Source organism: Leuciscus leuciscus (genome assembly GCF_965113295.1).
Source record: "Leuciscus leuciscus genome assembly, chromosome: 3".
Taxonomy (NCBI): domain Eukaryota; kingdom Metazoa; phylum Chordata; class Actinopteri; order Cypriniformes; family Leuciscidae; genus Leuciscus; species Leuciscus leuciscus.
This window is the reverse complement of record NC_138727.1, coordinates 52,749,186-52,767,196: the sequence shown is the minus strand read 5'-3', so window position 1 is coordinate 52,767,196 and position 18,011 is coordinate 52,749,186. Positions and strand designations below refer to the sequence as shown.

Here is an 18,011-nt window from a genome sequence, read left to right as displayed (position 1 = left end):
CATGGACAAGCAGTGACAGACCAATGACAATGAGGCTGCGATGAACAGACACACACACACACACACACACACACACACAGGCCTCTGTATTCTGACCAAGGGGCAACATTCTGATCTGAAAAATGAAGCCTACCCGGAAGTGCGAAAAACTGCAATACATCGAAAATCCGCTAGGGGAAGGTCCCAAAAGGGAGCAAATGTCCATACACCCCCATGTTAAAATGTCCGTTTTCACAGCATAAAATCATGTTTTTACAGGTTGGTCCCATGGACTTTTATTGGATTTTTCGATAGGTTCCGAGTGCCTGACAACGGCGAGGGTAGTGAATTTTTTTCTAACTCGTTAGTTTAGATAGTATTTAGATATAAAATGTATGACAATAAGGGCGTGGTTAACTTTGATTGACAGCTTGATTGACAGCTGAAAGGCAGAATGACAACATAAGAAGCGCCATTTTTTAATACAGTTGACATATAATACTACTGTTTCTGTATCATGAAATGTAGTTTTAAGAGTTTTTCAGGCGAGAATGTAGTTGTTTAAAGCTCAAATCTGTGGTTTATTTATAAAGATTTATGAAAATTGTATCCAGTTGTGAGATCCAGCGATGACCGGGCGCTCGGCGCGATGTACCCCGCCTGGAGCAGCCTTTCATCGGCTAGACGTTTTGAGGTTTGCCGCTGACTCTGGCGTCTCTGTAGTGGTTAAACATGAGATATAATTCGTCTTGTCTATATCTAACGGGCGATTTTTGGTCTCGTGGGCAATCGGTTTGGCTGAGGGGAAGTTTCATAACTTTATAAGCTATATTTAACTTGTACCGTTGTATGGTTAGACTAGATCGAGCGCATGACTTTTTATGTTTGACTGAATTGTTTGCTTTATTTGTATAGCTTATTGTAACTTTACCTTTTACTTATACTTTTATAATAGCTAATATTGATAAAACTGAAATTTAACAAAAAGAGACTGGGTTGAGTTTTGTCATTTTAAATTTTAATACAACGAAGATGATCTGTAATGTTGTTTACTGCAACATCTGTTGTTTAATACAAATGCACATATTGCCTGGACCATATTAAAATGTTTAATATTTTTATATTATATTTAAAACGAAAAGAGGCAGGTTTGTGTTTTATATTTCGTTTTGTTATAAATAGGCAAACGTTATGTGCAGTGAATATAATCAATACGCGTTGCCTGAACCACATTTGTGTGGCTATAATGTTTAAGATTTCTTTAAATGAAAACGAAAAGAGTTAGTATGGTGTTTTATAACATATTTCGTTGCCTAAAATATACACAGAGATAACCGGAGTAGCAGAGCGAGCTGAGTGACGCGCGCTGCGTCAGAAGGTGGGCGGGGTTAGGGTTTCCCAAGATTTTCCAAGATGGCGCCGCCCATACCCCCCATAAACGGCTTCAAACCCGTTCTTCAGAAAGTCTATGGGTGACGTCACAGACGCTTTGTCCATATTTTTTACAGTCTATGATTCTGACGTGCTCTCTGCTTGCCGCTGCGGATTGAAGAACGCGCTGATTATAACAAGACGGGACGAAGCCGGTTTCATTTGTTTTGTGTGCTAAGGCAAGCGTGTATTTAAAGAACACTCTTAATGGCCCAATGAAAAATAATGAAAACCAGGACATTTTCATCACTTTTTAAAAAACAGACAGGACGGCCAGGACAGGACGTGAAAACAGGACATGTCCTGGGAAAACAGGACGTTTGGTCACCCTAACTCAGTCCATTTATGAGTTCACGGCCAAAAAGTTCAGTTTATGTGCAAAAAATAAAATTTATGAATCCCTTTTCAGGAAAATTCACTGATCACAGTTCCAGCAAAAATAACTGCACAATTGAACAGTTCAGTTCTGATGACTCACTGACAGAACATTATAGTTTGCTTACCAGTGTTCAGTAGGAAAAGAGGAAAATAATGTAGGCTATATCACCACTCTTGGTTCGTGGATGAGGTGCTGAATGATGACCAACGGATGGCAGGGTACTGTCTCTTCACTCATTGACCCTCCGCGATTGTCCTCGCGATCCTGACGACGGCAGCTTGATTCAACGAGGCCGCAATCCCAGCTGATTGAGACGCAATGAGAAGACGAACAACAACACACGACCCTATCCGACGACACAGCAAACGTTTCTCTTCACACGATCAGCAGCATTCACTGTTTCTTCACGAATGTCAAGTTCGTTTGAACAAATGAAACAAAAACTGTTTTAAACAAATAAAACACGGAAGTATTTAACTCGTACGCGACTGAAACTTTACCGAAACTAACAGGTCTTTTGCCCAGCTTCACGCACGAAAACGGCAGAAAACTTGTTTTAACACTCACTTCAACAACCTTGTTCACATAAACAAACACTCAAAGGCAACGTCATGCAGCTCTTATGTATGTCGCGGGTCTAAACTCGACTTTTTATCGTGACTGACTACCCGAGATCGACACTCATTTTTCAGCTTGCCGCTGCTCTTCCAAAGAGTATAGAAGCCCAAGAGGCGAAACTCTGTTGTGTTATGGGTAACAGTCTGTAGATGGCGCTGCGGAGGCGCATCCGCCATTATGGACTGAAAGCTGCTGAAATCGTTAGCGGTAATAGGCGGATCTTTTGTGACGTCATTGTTTATGTTTGTCGCGTTGCATCATGGGAATCGTGTGGCAGGAAACACCGCTAGATACCTGTAATTTGATTGTTTTGCACGTTTGGAGGAGGATTTAGAGAAGAAGATGGTTCACTCTTGCTGTGTGGTCGAGTACGGCTCGTTGGGGGCCTGATAAAAAGTTTTTCCGAATTCCCTCCGAAAAGGATCGCGAAAAACGAAAGAAATGGTTGCGTGCAATTAGGCGATTGAACCTGGACGCTCCGAAGAAAGCCTGGATTCCTGCAGCTAACGTTACTGATCGAGTTTGTGAGGCTCATTTTGTTCATGGTAGGCCTAAGTCTTAGTGACTATGTATTTATAGAAGATTGAATAAAAAAAATAATAAAACTGAGTCAAATCAACCGAGTCATATGTTTTCGCGTTCTGATTCAGGTGTCCCAAACCGCGATCCACAGCACCCAGACTATGTTCCTCACATCAAAATGGGCTATTCTGGATCGCAAAACTTAAAAGCAAAAGAAAAGGCTGTTCTAACCTCTGCTTTTAGCACGATCACTGCTTTCTGTTTGGCAGAAAAGATTGACCCAACTTTTCGAAAAAACTAAATAATCATAGGCCTCCAGACTTTTGAAAGCCTTTAATTTTTCATGAGTGAAGGGTCCAGGGGTTTCTATTAAATAAGAATAAATGTCTCCCCAGCAGATTGGTGGCCAAGACACGGGCAAGTCTGACCAACGTTTTTTGTCATCCCAGATCTCATATGGGCTTTGAATAACTTCGATTTTGTCACCAATACAAATTTTGAGCTTCTCTCCAAACCTCCTCCGGTCTTCAGATGTTAAAGTGCTTATATATTGTGGATTTCGCCCGCTAACTCTCTTGAAAATGCTCGTCGCGTCTTTACTGCCCGCAATACTGTTTGTTTTGTTGCCACACAACCACTCGCGCATGCGTACAAAGATGTCAACAAAGATCCTCCTATAGATGGTGGTGTCTGATTAATTACTGAGATCTTATGGCACCACTTCCATTTTAGTACTGTTTATAGTTCATGTGTGCACTTGCTAGATTGCACATCTTTTTTGTACCTTTCCGCCTGTAATAGGACATTCACAGATTGTTTTTATTCTTGCCATTGAAACGTTCACTGTGTGCACTTTCACTGAAGATGTTGAAAAAACAAGTTGTTAATAAATTTGTGATATTCTATGTAAAAGATTAACTGTCTTTAGAAATGTTCATTTATCATTTTATTTATTTATTTATTTTTCCAAATCATATGGTGATGTTCACTAATTTCAAAATCAACATTTGAATAACTATCTTATTACTGTGTGTCTGCCTATATATTATTTCATGAATTTCTGTTATTCATATAACAAGGAAAATGCATAATAGAACATAAATATTGATAGGTTAAAGGTTTGCAGTAATTTTATAATTGTATCTTTGCAAACCGTAAGTGTTAGGCTAATGAAGCCGATTCGGTGGGGGACATACCCTTACGAAAATGTACTATAGGAATCTTATAGTATTTTGGGACAAAATATTATAGTTATCTCAGAATACTATAGTAATGTGGGACATACTATAGAAGTACGATAAGACTACTATAGAAATACTATAGCAGCTTTAAAATGTTACAGAACATCACAGAAGTATGTATGGCTCGTTTCCACTGAGCGTTACGGTACGGAACGTTACGCATTTATTTGCGCTTTCACTATCAAAAGTTGTGAATGGTAGGCTACCAAAATAATACCTCTATAATATCCTAGAGCCGCTATAGTATTTCTATAGTAGTCTTATAGTACTTCTATAGTAATATTTTGTCCCAAAATACTATTTTCCTAAGGGTAATTAGGCCATGCATAACCGACACATAGACGTAACATTTTCTGTCATTTAACGTCATTTAACGTCGGTCATCCTCATTGATGTATTTTAAATTGTTTTCATATTTAGATATGACGGCCAGAAAAAATTAAGTTATGTTAAGTTTTTGTTATGTTAAGTTGGTTCAGTGCCATTGACTCCCATTATTTTTCGGCGTTTTCCTTCAGTTTTCAGTCCATAATGGCGGCCGTGCCGTCACGTCATGGGGGCAACTGTTGCTATGGAGCGTTCTATTGAGTTTCACCTCTTGGGCTTCTATACTCTTTGGCTCTTCTCTACTCTCTTCATGTGCGACTTGTCATAACCCAAAATGGCGGCGCCCGTGTCAAACGTCAAAATAAAAGTCTTCACAATTTAAATCACAAATTTGTAGATCCCCCTACATTTGTAATACAAATAGTGGCTGATATGAACTAAAGATATTAGATATTACTCTAAAGAAGTATGACTCACTGGGATCACATGTTTAAAGGGATACTCCACCGATTTTTCATATTAAACTATGTTATTCCCTTAACTAAGACGAGTTGATACATACCTCTCTCGTCTCAGTGCGTGCACTCAATCGCTCTGTCTTGTGGCAAAACTTTGTTAGCACTTAGCTTAGCCCAGTTCATTCAATATGGGCCAAGCAGAGAAGCTACCAAACACCTCCACGTTTTCCCTATTTAAATACAGTTACTCGCGTAGTGAAACTCGACCTAGGACGGTGACACAAAACAAAACGTTGCGCTTTTCTAAGCGTGTAAAATGGATAACTATATTGTATGGCGGAATACCATAGCAAGTGCTTGAAAGCACTTCGACTTGGCGCAGTAATATCTTCACTCGTGAAAAATCCTCTCACCGGCCCCCGCTCCCTCTAGTGAAGATATTACTGCGCCAAGTCGAAGTGCTTACAAGCACTTGCTATGGTATTCCGCCATACAATATAGTTATCCATTTTACACGCTTAGAAAAGCGCAACGTTTTGTTTTGTGTCACCGTCCTAGGTCGAGTTACACTACGCGAGTAACTGTATTTAAATAGGGAAAACGTGGAGGTGTTTGGTAGCTTCTCTGCTTGGCCCATATTGAATGAACTGGGCTAAGCTAAGTGCTAACAAAGTTTCGCCGCAAGACAGAGCGATTTAGTGCACGCACTGAGACGAGAGAGGTATGTATCAACTCATCTTAGTTAAGGGAATAACATAGTTTAATATGAAAAAACGGTGGAGTATCCCTTTAAGTCTAGAGTCTATGATAACAAAAAAAAAGTAATATAAACAACTGAAGTACTAGCCTATTGCATATTATATACTATTGTAGCATTCATCAAATTAGAAAGTCGTGTTAGGTATACTTTGTAATGATGGTAGCTGGTCACATCATTATACCCTTGTATCTATGCTATATGCTATTGCTAACATAATAATATATAAATGTTTCTAATCTGGCTATTGCTGAAACATCTTTAATATGCTAGACTATCTGCAAAAACTTTATTTTACCCTTACCTGTATAACGTTAATCTTCTCGCACTCCGGCTCTTCACAGTCCACTGATGAAGCGACATCCTATTCTCTGAAACTATCTAGTAACTCAGGTGGTCGACAGCTTGACCTGTCACCTAAAATGCCTTCCATTTGTTCGTAGAATGGGAATGTTACACGGCTATTACCACTCTTATTGTTGTGATCTTTGACCGCTTTGTATTTGCTTTTTAAGCTTTTTATTTTACATTGGCACTGTAGCCACGAGCGCTTAAAACCGTGCCTCCCCATCTCTCCTGAAATATCTTCAAACACAGATTTATTTCTGTAACAACCCTGCATTTTTGCCTACACAGTCTCTTTGCCCCAAAGGCTCAAAAGACATATAACCTCCGCATTACTCCACTGTGTTGAGCCTTCGTCCTCCATCGCGCCATTAATAAGTCATGTGATCGCAGTTGGTTTCCACCTGATTTGACATCCCTTTTTTAATGACGTACGACTCGTATTTACTGGGGAATATCCGATTTGTCTGCTTACATGGCAGATGCAAATGCACGTATCCGATTCATATCTGATTTATTTTCACATATGAGCGAGGCCTGAAACTGATCTGAGAATATCGGAATCCATGTGCTTTTTTCCTGCTTACACGTTCGCTGGTCATGTCACTGTGCCACAGGAGAGGAAAAAAATGGAACACTTGAACCATGCAGTGTAAATGGGGCCATAGATGATGACGACAGGATGCATGTCATGTAAAGTTCTTTAGTGCGCTCGCATAATTGCAATGTGAAACCAAACCAAAACTTACCGAATGTATAAAATGTATCAAAACATGAACTTTGGTTCGGACCGTAGTGCGGACTTTCAGGTGTGAAAACGCCCTAACACTCTTTAGAGTGGGTCCAAATGTTCTCTGAGCAGAGTTAATTTAACCCCTGGGGATTTTGCTGTGCATGATGGAAACTAGATGAGACAAAAAATGTACAGGTCTTAGAATAAACTAGTCAAAAATTTCACTTCTATCATTTACGGTCTGTATTATTATTTTAAAGACTTCTTTAAAGTCATTGAGTTTCACTTTTCAAACATTTAAATACAAATTGCCCTATAAATCTATAAAATCTGAACTGCCTGTAACATAATTTCTTTTAACTTTAAAATCTGTGGGCCCTATTTTAACGATCTGAAACGCAAGTGTCAAGCAGCAAGTAACTTTGTGGGCGGGTCTCGGCGCTGTTGCTATTTTCCCGGTGGGATAAATGCCTCTTGCGCCCGACGCAAATCTAAAAGGGGTTGGTCTGAAGTAGCTTCATTATTCATAGGTGTGGTTTGGGCGTAACGTGAAATAAACCAATCAGAGCGTCATCTCACATTCCCTTTAAGAGCAGGCGCGCTTGTTCCATTGCGGATTGCTATTATAACGGCGGATTTGCCAGACGCGCGCCAGCAGCGGTTCACAGCCGTGGAGACCGACGTTCTCGTCAGGGACATTGGGGATGGAGAAACCCACCCAAATTAACTTCGGTTAAACAGGCGTATGATAATTTGGGTAAATGTGTAAGCTAGATGTATGCTTTTATAATAAATTGTCTGTCTATCTATCTATTTATCTATCTATCTATCTATCTATCTATCTATCTATCTATCTATCTATCTATCTATCTATCTATCGTAATAATGTATGATTTGCAAAAATGAAAACTGCTGCTTCTGTGTAGATGAGAGAATGAAAGTGTGCGTTGTGCACACGCATTGATTATGGCCAAGCATGCGCCCTTAAAATAGCATATGAAAAACATGCGCAACGCGCCACTGACTTTAAACAATTTTTTCCTGGTTAGTGGCGGAATTGTTTTCTAAACCTGCAAAATAGCATGAAGGAACGTTTGCGCCGGAACACGCCTCCTCTTTGCGCTGAACCGCCCTGGGGAGCGCAAGTGTATTTCCTAACTTACCGACGTGCGTCTGAGGAGGGAAAAGTCCGCTTTGCGCGGGTGCAAAATAGGAATGATACATGCGTCGGTGTACAAAGTCAATTGCGCTGGGTGCAAGATAGGGCCCTCTGTGTCTGATTTTCAACTGAAACGTGCTTTACTATGAATAGCTTATTATCACGTATGACACAGGCTCAGCAGAGTTTAGCTGACTTTGAATGAGAGAGAGACTCTGAGGCATTCAGGACTGGTACACTGCATTTTCATAAACCTTTTAACATTGTTTCATTTTACTATCTTTTAACTCTAGCCCAGGTTAAGACATCTTTGCCAGAAATTACATGCTTTTTCAGATAAAGATCATTTTTATGTATATTTGCAACTCATGCGTTGGAGTCATTGTCTGTACATCAACCTGTATTTATCCATTATACAAATTATTATTATAGATCTTTCCTTCAAAAGAAATTCCTTAAGACTTCAATCTTTGGACATTATTTTAATCTCTTGTTCTTTCTCAGACGAAAACTTTAATATCATCATATTAAACACTGATCTACACTCAAACCCACATTAACACTGGTGGATTCGTGTCAGCCTCAACTACATCAGCCGACACCTGGCCTTCCATTCAAAAAGGCAGAAACAAATCGTTTCATATCATAAGGTTGCCCTACAAATAAAGCTGATCGTCAGTTTGACTGGATGAGCTGTCAATTTTCCTTCATGATTTATTTTCAGACATAATGAGAATAACGTTATAGCCTACTTGGTATTTTAACGTGACATGTTATAACCAAGCGGCAACCTCCCTGTCTCTCTCTTGAAACCAACACAGAAGTGAATTAAACGGCAATTAATCAACTGGCCGCTTGAGGCTAGATGCGGAAGTGAGTCAAATCTGCATATCCCCCATGTTGAAATGCCCAACTTTACAGCAGAAAAAAACATGTTTACAGCCTGGAGCAGAAAGTGGCTTTGGTCTATACAGCTAATTTTGCCCTTCATGACAACTGTGAGAGGGGAGAATTTTTTTATAACTCATCCGTTTAAATTATATTAAGCCTTAAAGTTCTGCATAGTTAAGGGTGTGTCCACTTTTGAGTGACAGGTGGATTCCCGCTGCTGCGGTCATTAGTCATCATTAGCCGTTTGTCTGATGTCTGTTAGCCGTCACATTACCTCAGCTCATTGTCTGACTGTAAAAAGAAATAAATTCGGGAGTGACGCGCTGCCAAGATGGCGACGGTCGGCCACGCCCACTTTAGGCTTCAAAAACGGTCTTCAGAAACCTACGGGTGATGTCACGGACACACACTACGTCCATATTTTTTTTTACAACAAAAATGCAATTTATAATCTGTCAAAATGACGCAAATCACTTTGAAATATTATCACGTAATGCTGAAGTTAATGAACATTTTTGATTAAGGCAGCATAATACAGATATATATTACAACAGTATTAGGCAATACAGTGATATTTAACCAAAGACTCCCCAGATAGCAATTACATTTGGCACGGATCCGTTTTAAGCCCCTTGCCTCCGTTTCTATCTTAGAGACGTTTTCTGATTGTGAACCAGATCCGTACCAGACAGAGGTTTCAGCTTAAACAATCTAACTGCCATCAGTTCAGTATTTATATCATTTTACAGATCTGGCCCAGATCACTTTTCCCATAGGTAACCGAAAGACATTAGCTGTGTCTGACACTGATTTGGTCCAGATCTGCAATATGAATCTGAGCCGATACTGTTTTCACATAGGCTACACTGGTGTGGCCCGAATCTGTGATACATATCTGAGCCGACTGCATTTAAAAAAGGGCTAAAAACTGCTCTGGCCCATATCTGCAAAACGGATTTGAGCCAACACTGTTTTGACAGAGACTACCTGATGTGGACCACATCCGAAATACTTTTCTCAAACGGTGTGAAGAACTCCGTGGAATAAACATTTTCAAAACAACATGGTTACCTGTCTGCATATTTATTTTTCTATCTTAGAGCATGAGATAAATGCATTGTCATTAAGCTGAACAATATTATCAGTGTTTAAAAACTATACAGCAACAGGTCCGTTACAGCACACACTGTAAAAAAAAAAAGTGTAATTTTACAAGTAATTGTCTGTATTTTTTTTCCAGATTTTTACCGTTTTGTCATTATACAGCAAATATTTGCAAATAAAAGGCATTTGCCGTTGCTGCACATTCAGGGCTTTGTGTGTGTGAGTGCGCGCGCGCGCGCGAGATGACGCAGATTCAAATTCGCCGCCATTACTTTTCCGCTGTTTACTCCCGCCCACAACGGTTAACGTTAGCTGATCAGGATCGAGTTTGGGCAAGCGGGAGATTTGAATTCAGTCTACTCTCGTGAAGTAGACTGTGAGATCAACAGTGGTTCAAAGCAATCGTGTTCGTCAAGAGCAGCCGTGAGCAGGAGCTGTTGTCTGTCAGTCCGTTTGGATTCTTTGGAAATAACACCCTTTTCTGTGAGCCTTGTTCGTCAGCGGACATCATGCCAACCGATCACCGGCTGAGGTAAGAGTCTCATATACTAAGTTACATGTGAACGATATTTTATATTACATTTGTGTTACGTTTACAGTTTTCAAGCTAACGTTAGCATTCTTAAATTATGTTCTGTCATAACAGGCGAGAGCTGGAGGGCAAAACACTGAAAATGTAGCATGCGTCTTTACATTTTCCATCTGTTTTAAGAAAGATCAGTTGAACCCACACCTCAAAAGACCTAAAACAAGCTTTCGTAGACTTGTTATACATATCAAAGTCCGTTTAATTGTGAATAAAATCTTCGTTAATACGCGATAGTATCTGTCAGTAAATCAATCTCTTAAATGGCGGGACATTTTGAATCACTGTCTGGAAGCTGAAAATTCTTCTCTTAAAAAATATCCTCGGTTTTAACTAACCAATTTTTATTACCATTTTTAATAACCACAGTTATACTACAAAAACAAATAGGCCTACCATGTTTTTTTTCTTGTTTTTTTTCTTTGTGGTTAAACCACAGTTAATTTTCGTAAGGGTTAAACATGGCTAACGTTATCTCAAGACTGTTAAGAAAACGAATTCAGTAAATACTGTACTTGATACAGGAAAGCACATGAGACTAGAATATGAACACAACATGATAAATTGCATATTCTGGCTGCATCTGCTTGCCAACACGTAGCTATAGAATGCATATATGTGCATATATTAGGCTTATAAAATAAAAGTTGATAGAATGTTTGTGTTCTGATGAAGAAATGAACGTATCTACATTTTGGATGGCCTGGGGTCATCATAGTAGCCTTTTTCATAGGATACTTTTGATCATTGGTTATGAAAATTGCATTGATCCAGATGAACAGACAGTTAACTTACACCCCTAAGGTTAGGTGTCTCAGCTCAAAACTTCACTGTTAGCCTTTCCTGCTCAGCTTCCAGATCATAGTCAGTTTAGGTTTTGCATTGTCTCAGTGGAACATATTCTTACATGTGTAAATGTAATACTGAGGTTTTTTTTTTTTTTTTTTTTGTGATTTCAGGTCAAGTGGAAAGCAGAATGATCATGGCAAACAAGGTATGGGAAGAAGTAATTTAAAATATTGTAATGGCCGAGTCTTCTGATTCCATATGATTTCACTAAAAGTGGCAGAAAATGTAATTTGTTTTATACTATATTTTCCCATATGAATATTCATTTGATCCTTGTGAGGCCACTGCACAAGGTTTGGTTTTACTACAGTAAGACCACGATTGTGTTAGATTCCACCCATCTATTTAATTTTTTTGTTGTTGTTGGTAGCGTAACTAGGCTTTTTCATTTAGAAACATGACTTTTCCTATCACTTAATGACACATATCTCTACCTTTCATTCCAGCTAAAGGATCTGACGGTTGCTGCTTGCATCTCAGCCTACCTGATGGAAAATTCTTGCTGGATGAATGACCTTCAACTCAACCTTGCCAAGACAGAACTGCTTATGGTTTCAGCCAAACCATCCTTGCTGTGTGATCCTGCTGATTTGCCTTATACAACATCAGAAAGATCCGGCCCTTCCTATCGGAGCCACACAACTCCTTGTCTAAGCTCTTGTTCTATCCAGACTGGACTATTGCAGCTCTTCCAGCATCAGTCAAACCTCTGCAACTGATCCAGATGCTGCAGCAAGACCTAAACTCACTGCTTCAGATCTATGTGTCCTCCAGAAGCTTGTGTTCTGCAAGTGAACGGTGCCTTGTGGTGCCATCATCCCAAAGAGACACACAATCACTTTCACTGACCTTTCCCTGGACTGTTCCCTGCTGGTGGGATGACCTGCCCAACTCAACACATTTTCAAGAAACTGCTAAAGATCCATCTTTTCATAAACACTTGACCCAATAATACTAAATCTTTGTTTTAATAAAAAAATAAAAACTTGTGCACTGTGCTACACTAACTGGGACTTGTCACTGCACTTGTTGCTTCTATTGTTCTCTTAATTTTCACTTTGGATAAAATGTAATTGTAAATGTTTAAAACAAGTTATATTAGAGTATAAAGGTATACAGCAATTGCCTTTTAATGTGGATATTTTTACATGTTCTAAATTCTATACTAAGCTTGTATTTCCTATCATTCACGTATCTTGATGTTCAGTGTTTGTTTAATGAATACTGTAAGTGTGCAGGTATTCCGTACTTGTATGTTTAGTTAATTTAACAGAAATTCACTGTACATTTGCTATTATTAAGTACTTAATTAGAGATTGCAGGTCTAGTTTCACAACTTTGACCAAAAATTAAAACTGTAAATATACAAACTTTATATTTGAATGTATGTACTTATTGCATTTTTATACATAACTTCATAGTTATTTTACACAGAAAAACTATATAAGATAATTACTGTAGATAGACAGAGCATTATTATAAAATAACTTTATGTATGTCTAGGTAGCATAGGTTAATATGATACCCTAACTGACAAAAATGCCGAAAATAAGGCAAAAGGACAATCCAGTGCGATTTAAGTGGAATCGTAACACATCCGGCACAGCTCCGGTAGGCGGAATCGTTTCACGCACCCGTTACGCATCTGTAACGGGATGTTTAGGCGGTGCTGGATCGGCGCTGGCACATATCCGCAACAACCCCTAAAAACAGACCAGAAACGGCTTCGGCCCGATGTGCGTTTGGACTCAGGAACGAGTCCGTGAGGCGGATGCGTGCCAGACCCGGCTCTATCGTTTTGCGGTTGCGGCCCTGTTCCGTTACAGCGTCCAGTGGCTATCTGGGTCGTGCTTTTGGGTTATTCGTGGTCTGTTAAAAGTACCCTACCTTGTTGATGCTTTTATCCTTTAAATTTCCTTTTAATGTTGGATGGAGGAAGCGTGAGTAGATTAATGTCATCCCGTTGTTTGCGTTCGTAGAGCGAGCGTTTCACTGATTGTTTTACAGCTTAAGGGAAGTTACACCCATAATTTGCGCAAACTGGCGTGACTCAGACCATTGAAGCATTGTTAGGAATGTAAACAGAGTCACTGATAAGCAGTTCTCTGTATTATTTCGACAGTCCACAAGTGGCCTATTAGTCACAATAGCTGAATCATAATCTGCATCATTCATTGGCAACACATTCATTTTCATTATAGCTGCACGGAAACAATATATATATATGTTTTTCTTCAAACATGAATTAATGTTTACGGATTAACTTAAATCCTCTAAACTTTTAAAAAATACTCGATACAACCACTGGCTTGCATGATAATTCCTTTATTTTCAATCATATTTTACAGTATAGTATATTTTATATCATTTTTAATACATATTGCCAACATTTAAGATTTTTTGACAAATATTAGAAGTCAAGTCACCTTTATTCATATAGCGCTTTTTACAATAGGCTACAGATTGTTTCAAAGCAGCTTTACAGTGATAACAGGAAAAAATACAACAAAGTTTGTTTAAAAAAATAAATAAAATTATAACAAATCTAAATTCAGAATGTCTGATCTGTGGCAAGAAAGTATTACTGATGAATATAATCCAAATAACCACTTTTGATCAGACAAAGGATTAGCAAATTATTCTGCTTAATGATACTGAAAACATAATCACCTTATTATCTAAATTGCTGCTTTATTTGCAACAAATTATGTGTTTTAGTGAACACTGTTACAAAGACCACATAAACTCACAAAAAAAAAAAAAAAAGCATTTAAGAGTCAAACTGACCAACTAAAGCAAACACTGATATCCATAATGGTTTTAAAAAAAAAAAAAAATTTAAATCGTGGAAATCCAAACCTCTGTTAATTCTCAATAAGAACTTCTGTAGACGTCTGACAGAAATAAAGTCAGTCTGGTTAGTAATAAGTGAAGCTGGTAATGCTGTTTGTGGAGTTGTTTAATCCTCCTCTGCTGAGATCTTCACAGATTTAGGATACGTTTACACGACAACAATATGCTTAAAACAGAGAAGTTTTTCATTTGAGTTTTCCGCGTACAGACGACATCATTGTCAAAACGATCCCCATTTACACAGATTTGTCCTCACCCATTACTCCACTTATCCGCAAAAAAAGACTAAAAACGCTGAATTCTGCTGCCAGGCCACTAGATGGAGACGAAACACTATAGACTGAACACGTAAAATGCATGTGCATGTGTTATTTTTTTTAAATTTTTTTTTTTTATTGAATTGTGCAAAACATTTAACACTGGGGATTTTTCTGTGAAGAAACATCACAGTACTGTGGGGGTTTCCTGGTTACAGATTTCCAAAGAATAGTTGTTTCTGGTTTTGGGAAAAGGAGCCATTGATAATAGTTGAAGAGACACCACCCAAAAAGGAGAACAAAATTCTTGTCAGTTTTCAGTCTTGAGCACACTTCATCTGTGAACACATAGACTACTGTATTGTAAGACTGTGAGTAAGACCAAATAATGAAATCAGGCAGGTATATTGTAAACAGAGTTACTGAAGGCACAACTGGACCACAAACAGAGAGTCTCTGGCAGGATGAAGAAAAAGCTCCAATGTGCAGTAAGTAGAAATTTTATTCTGATGTAGAGATGGAGTTGGTAATAGAGCAATAATGTTTGAGGAACTGAAACCTGTTACACAAAATCTCAATCATTCTTTTTTTATGTAAAATCCAATAGTTGTTCTAACTAACACGTTTAAGTTAACTTTACTAAATATCTTAACTTAATTGTAAAAATTTAGTTGCCTAATCTGTACTATAAAGCCTCGGTTATTCAGAAAACCCAAGTTAAGATTAATTGATTGATTTAAGGGCAATTTTGTCAAGCAAAAATTACAAAAATAATAAATGGTTTGAATAAATATAAAGTTATAAAAACACCAGAGATGATGTCACAGATGCTGTTGTTAAAGGTGTCACTAATTTTTAAGGAAATGTCACAAGCAAGTTCAAATTTTGTTTTTAAGAACAATATGTCAATATTTCTGCTTTTATATTGGCTGTATTAACACTTATACACAGTACTTTTTCAATATGCTCATCTTTAGATATTTAGAAACAAGCAATGTTTGTCTTGTAAAATAATATAAAAACATATTATCTAAAGACAAATGTGACCCTGCATGACAAAACCAGTCACATGGGTAAATATAAGTATATTATAGTTTAGTCACAGTATGTAAACCCCTAATGTATTGTTGGCTGTTGCCACAAATATACCCGTGCGACTTATGACTGGTTTTGTGATCCAGGGTCACAAATGTAGATTAAAAGGTTGATTTTAACCCTTTTTTTGGAATAATATGAAGGGTATACATTGATATGTGTGTGTTTTGTCTCTGTTTGTCAGGAGGACGCAGGTGTTTGGTGTTGATGACAGTGTGTCTTGGGCTCATTTGTGTTCTTCTGCTGGTCTTCATCACACTGTACATCACCATCACAGCAGAGAAAGACCAGTTAAAGAGTTACAAGAACACAGTTGAAGAGTTCAATCAGACTATCATCAGCTTACAGGACAAGAACACTGATCTAATGACTGAAAAAGACCAACTGAAGAACAGCTTCAGCTCTTTGAGTCAGAAGAAACTGGAGTTAGAGACCAGAGTCAATGATCTCAATGCTGAGAAAAGCCAGTTACAGAGAAGTTTTGATACTTTGAGTCCGAAGAAACTGGAGTTAGAGACTGAACTAAGGGAGTTATCTAAACAAGGTTTGTACAAATGGATTTGTATGTTTATTTGCACTGTACAACACAAATAATGAGCAAAGTGTTTATGTTTATTGAAAGGAAATGGCAGTTTTTTCATATTCGATGAGTTGATGAGCTGGTTTGAGAGCAGGCAGTTCTGCAGAGATCGAGGAGCTGATCTGGTCATTATCAACACTGAAGAGAAGCAGGTGAGATTGTGTGAGTGACTGTTTATGAATGAGAGGAATCACAATCACACTTATTCCTGTTTTATATTCGCATGCAGAGACTCATATCTTCTGTAGTCAAGGAGAGAGTGTGGATTGGTTTGTCTGACATTGAGACTGAGGGGATCATGGAATGGGTGGATCATTCAACACTGAATCAAGGGTAAGTAATAAAATACTCACAGAGAAACAATTCATATTAATTTGTTAAGTCATTTTTATACTCATTTAAAAATGAGATAATCACAACTTAAATAGTTGTCCTTAATTACACAAACACAATCACGACAACAACCACAATAAAAAAATACTTCTCATAAATAAACTGCATGGATAAATTGTTCTCTCTTTTACTTTTCTGCACTTTAACTTCTGTTCTGCTATTCTGGTGCTGTGAATATTGTTGGCTTCTTTATGATGAATAAAGCTTGTTAAGCTCCTCATTTTTTGTTTGACACATTTTATTCAGGTTTTGGTACAAAGGTGAGCCGAATAACGAAATAAATGAAGACTGTATTGAAATGATGCCTACAAAAGACCCTGTGAACAACTGGAATGATCTGCCATGCTCTGAGAAGAGGAAATGGATTTGTGAAAAATAAGTTTCATAAAGTGCTTTTGCTTCTATTATTTTAGTGAATCATTCTTATTGTGAATGTATTATTTCTGATTGAGGTTTCTGTCTTTTAAAAAACTGCCATCTAATCTTCATGTGAATTTGTTAAAATGTAATGTAAAAGGAAATGTAAAATTGTCATTATTTTTTGATTGCTATAATAAACTCACAACATCCAGTTTCTCACAATGTGAATTAGGATGATCTGGGACACCAAACCTCTGATGTGTTCATGACTATTATTCTGATATTGAGTGTCTGTGAAACTGCTTTTGAGTTGTATTGCTTTCACTTGAAAGTGAAGTTAAAAGGGTCGTTATTATTTTAGTAAACTGTCTTTTTGTTTTTATGTCATATTTCATTCTTGTGTATCTGCTTTATTGCACTATGGCTATATTTGCTCCAGTCCAGCAGGGGCAGCAGAGAGCAGGTTTATCAGACTGAAGTGATCAGAGAGGAACAGAAACATCAGATTCAGGCACTTTCTGCTGTTTCCAGCATCATCAATACAAAGGTCCAGTTTGGCCTGTTTAAGTGTGTTTGAGTTTATTCGAGTGTTCACAGATTCCTCTTGTTGGATTTCTGCGGATAACGTGGTTGAATGTTCAGTACACACACACAGTAGTATGAGTCAGAAGTTTTTAAGTTGACTTCATGTCTTTGTTCTTGTCGAAGGCCAAATGAAACCACTTCCTGTGTAGGTTTAACACTACTTTAAAAATGTAAAGGACTCTATTTTCTGAAGTTAGGTGGAAGGCTAGTCCACTACAGAACTCCGGCAATAACTCTTCAGGATGTCAATTTACAAGTCCAGAATTGTACTGCCTGCCATTAGCCATAACTGAGGTGGTAAAATGTGGTTTAGTCTGAAATAAACATCTGTCTGAATACAGTAAACATAAAGATTCACCTCAGTATACATCATCTATACATGTTAATATTGTCCACAGCGCGGTAAATGGCACTAAACATGTGCACGTGAATTACACTAAACTGAATCTGAAAGTAAACAGAAACCGCTCTGGCGGAACTGCCGCGCTGAACGTGCACAACTGCGTAAT

The 18,011-nt window shown here is 38.1% G+C and overlaps 1 protein-coding gene across 1 annotated transcript; it reads left to right on the top strand.

Annotated features, from left to right (window-relative positions):
* Positions 1 to 14,769: 14,769 nt before the first annotated feature.
* LOC309493817 (uncharacterized protein) lies at positions 14,770 to 17,251 on the top strand. The gene is made up of 5 exons (XM_082163077.1): positions 14,770 to 14,977; positions 15,769 to 16,128; positions 16,207 to 16,316; positions 16,394 to 16,497; positions 16,804 to 17,251. The coding sequence occupies exons 1-5, from the start codon at positions 14,878 to 14,880 to the stop codon at positions 16,934 to 16,936; spliced, it is 807 nt and encodes a 268-aa protein (XP_082019203.1). The 5' UTR covers positions 14,770 to 14,877; the 3' UTR covers positions 16,937 to 17,251.
* Positions 17,252 to 18,011: the final 760 nt, after the last annotated feature.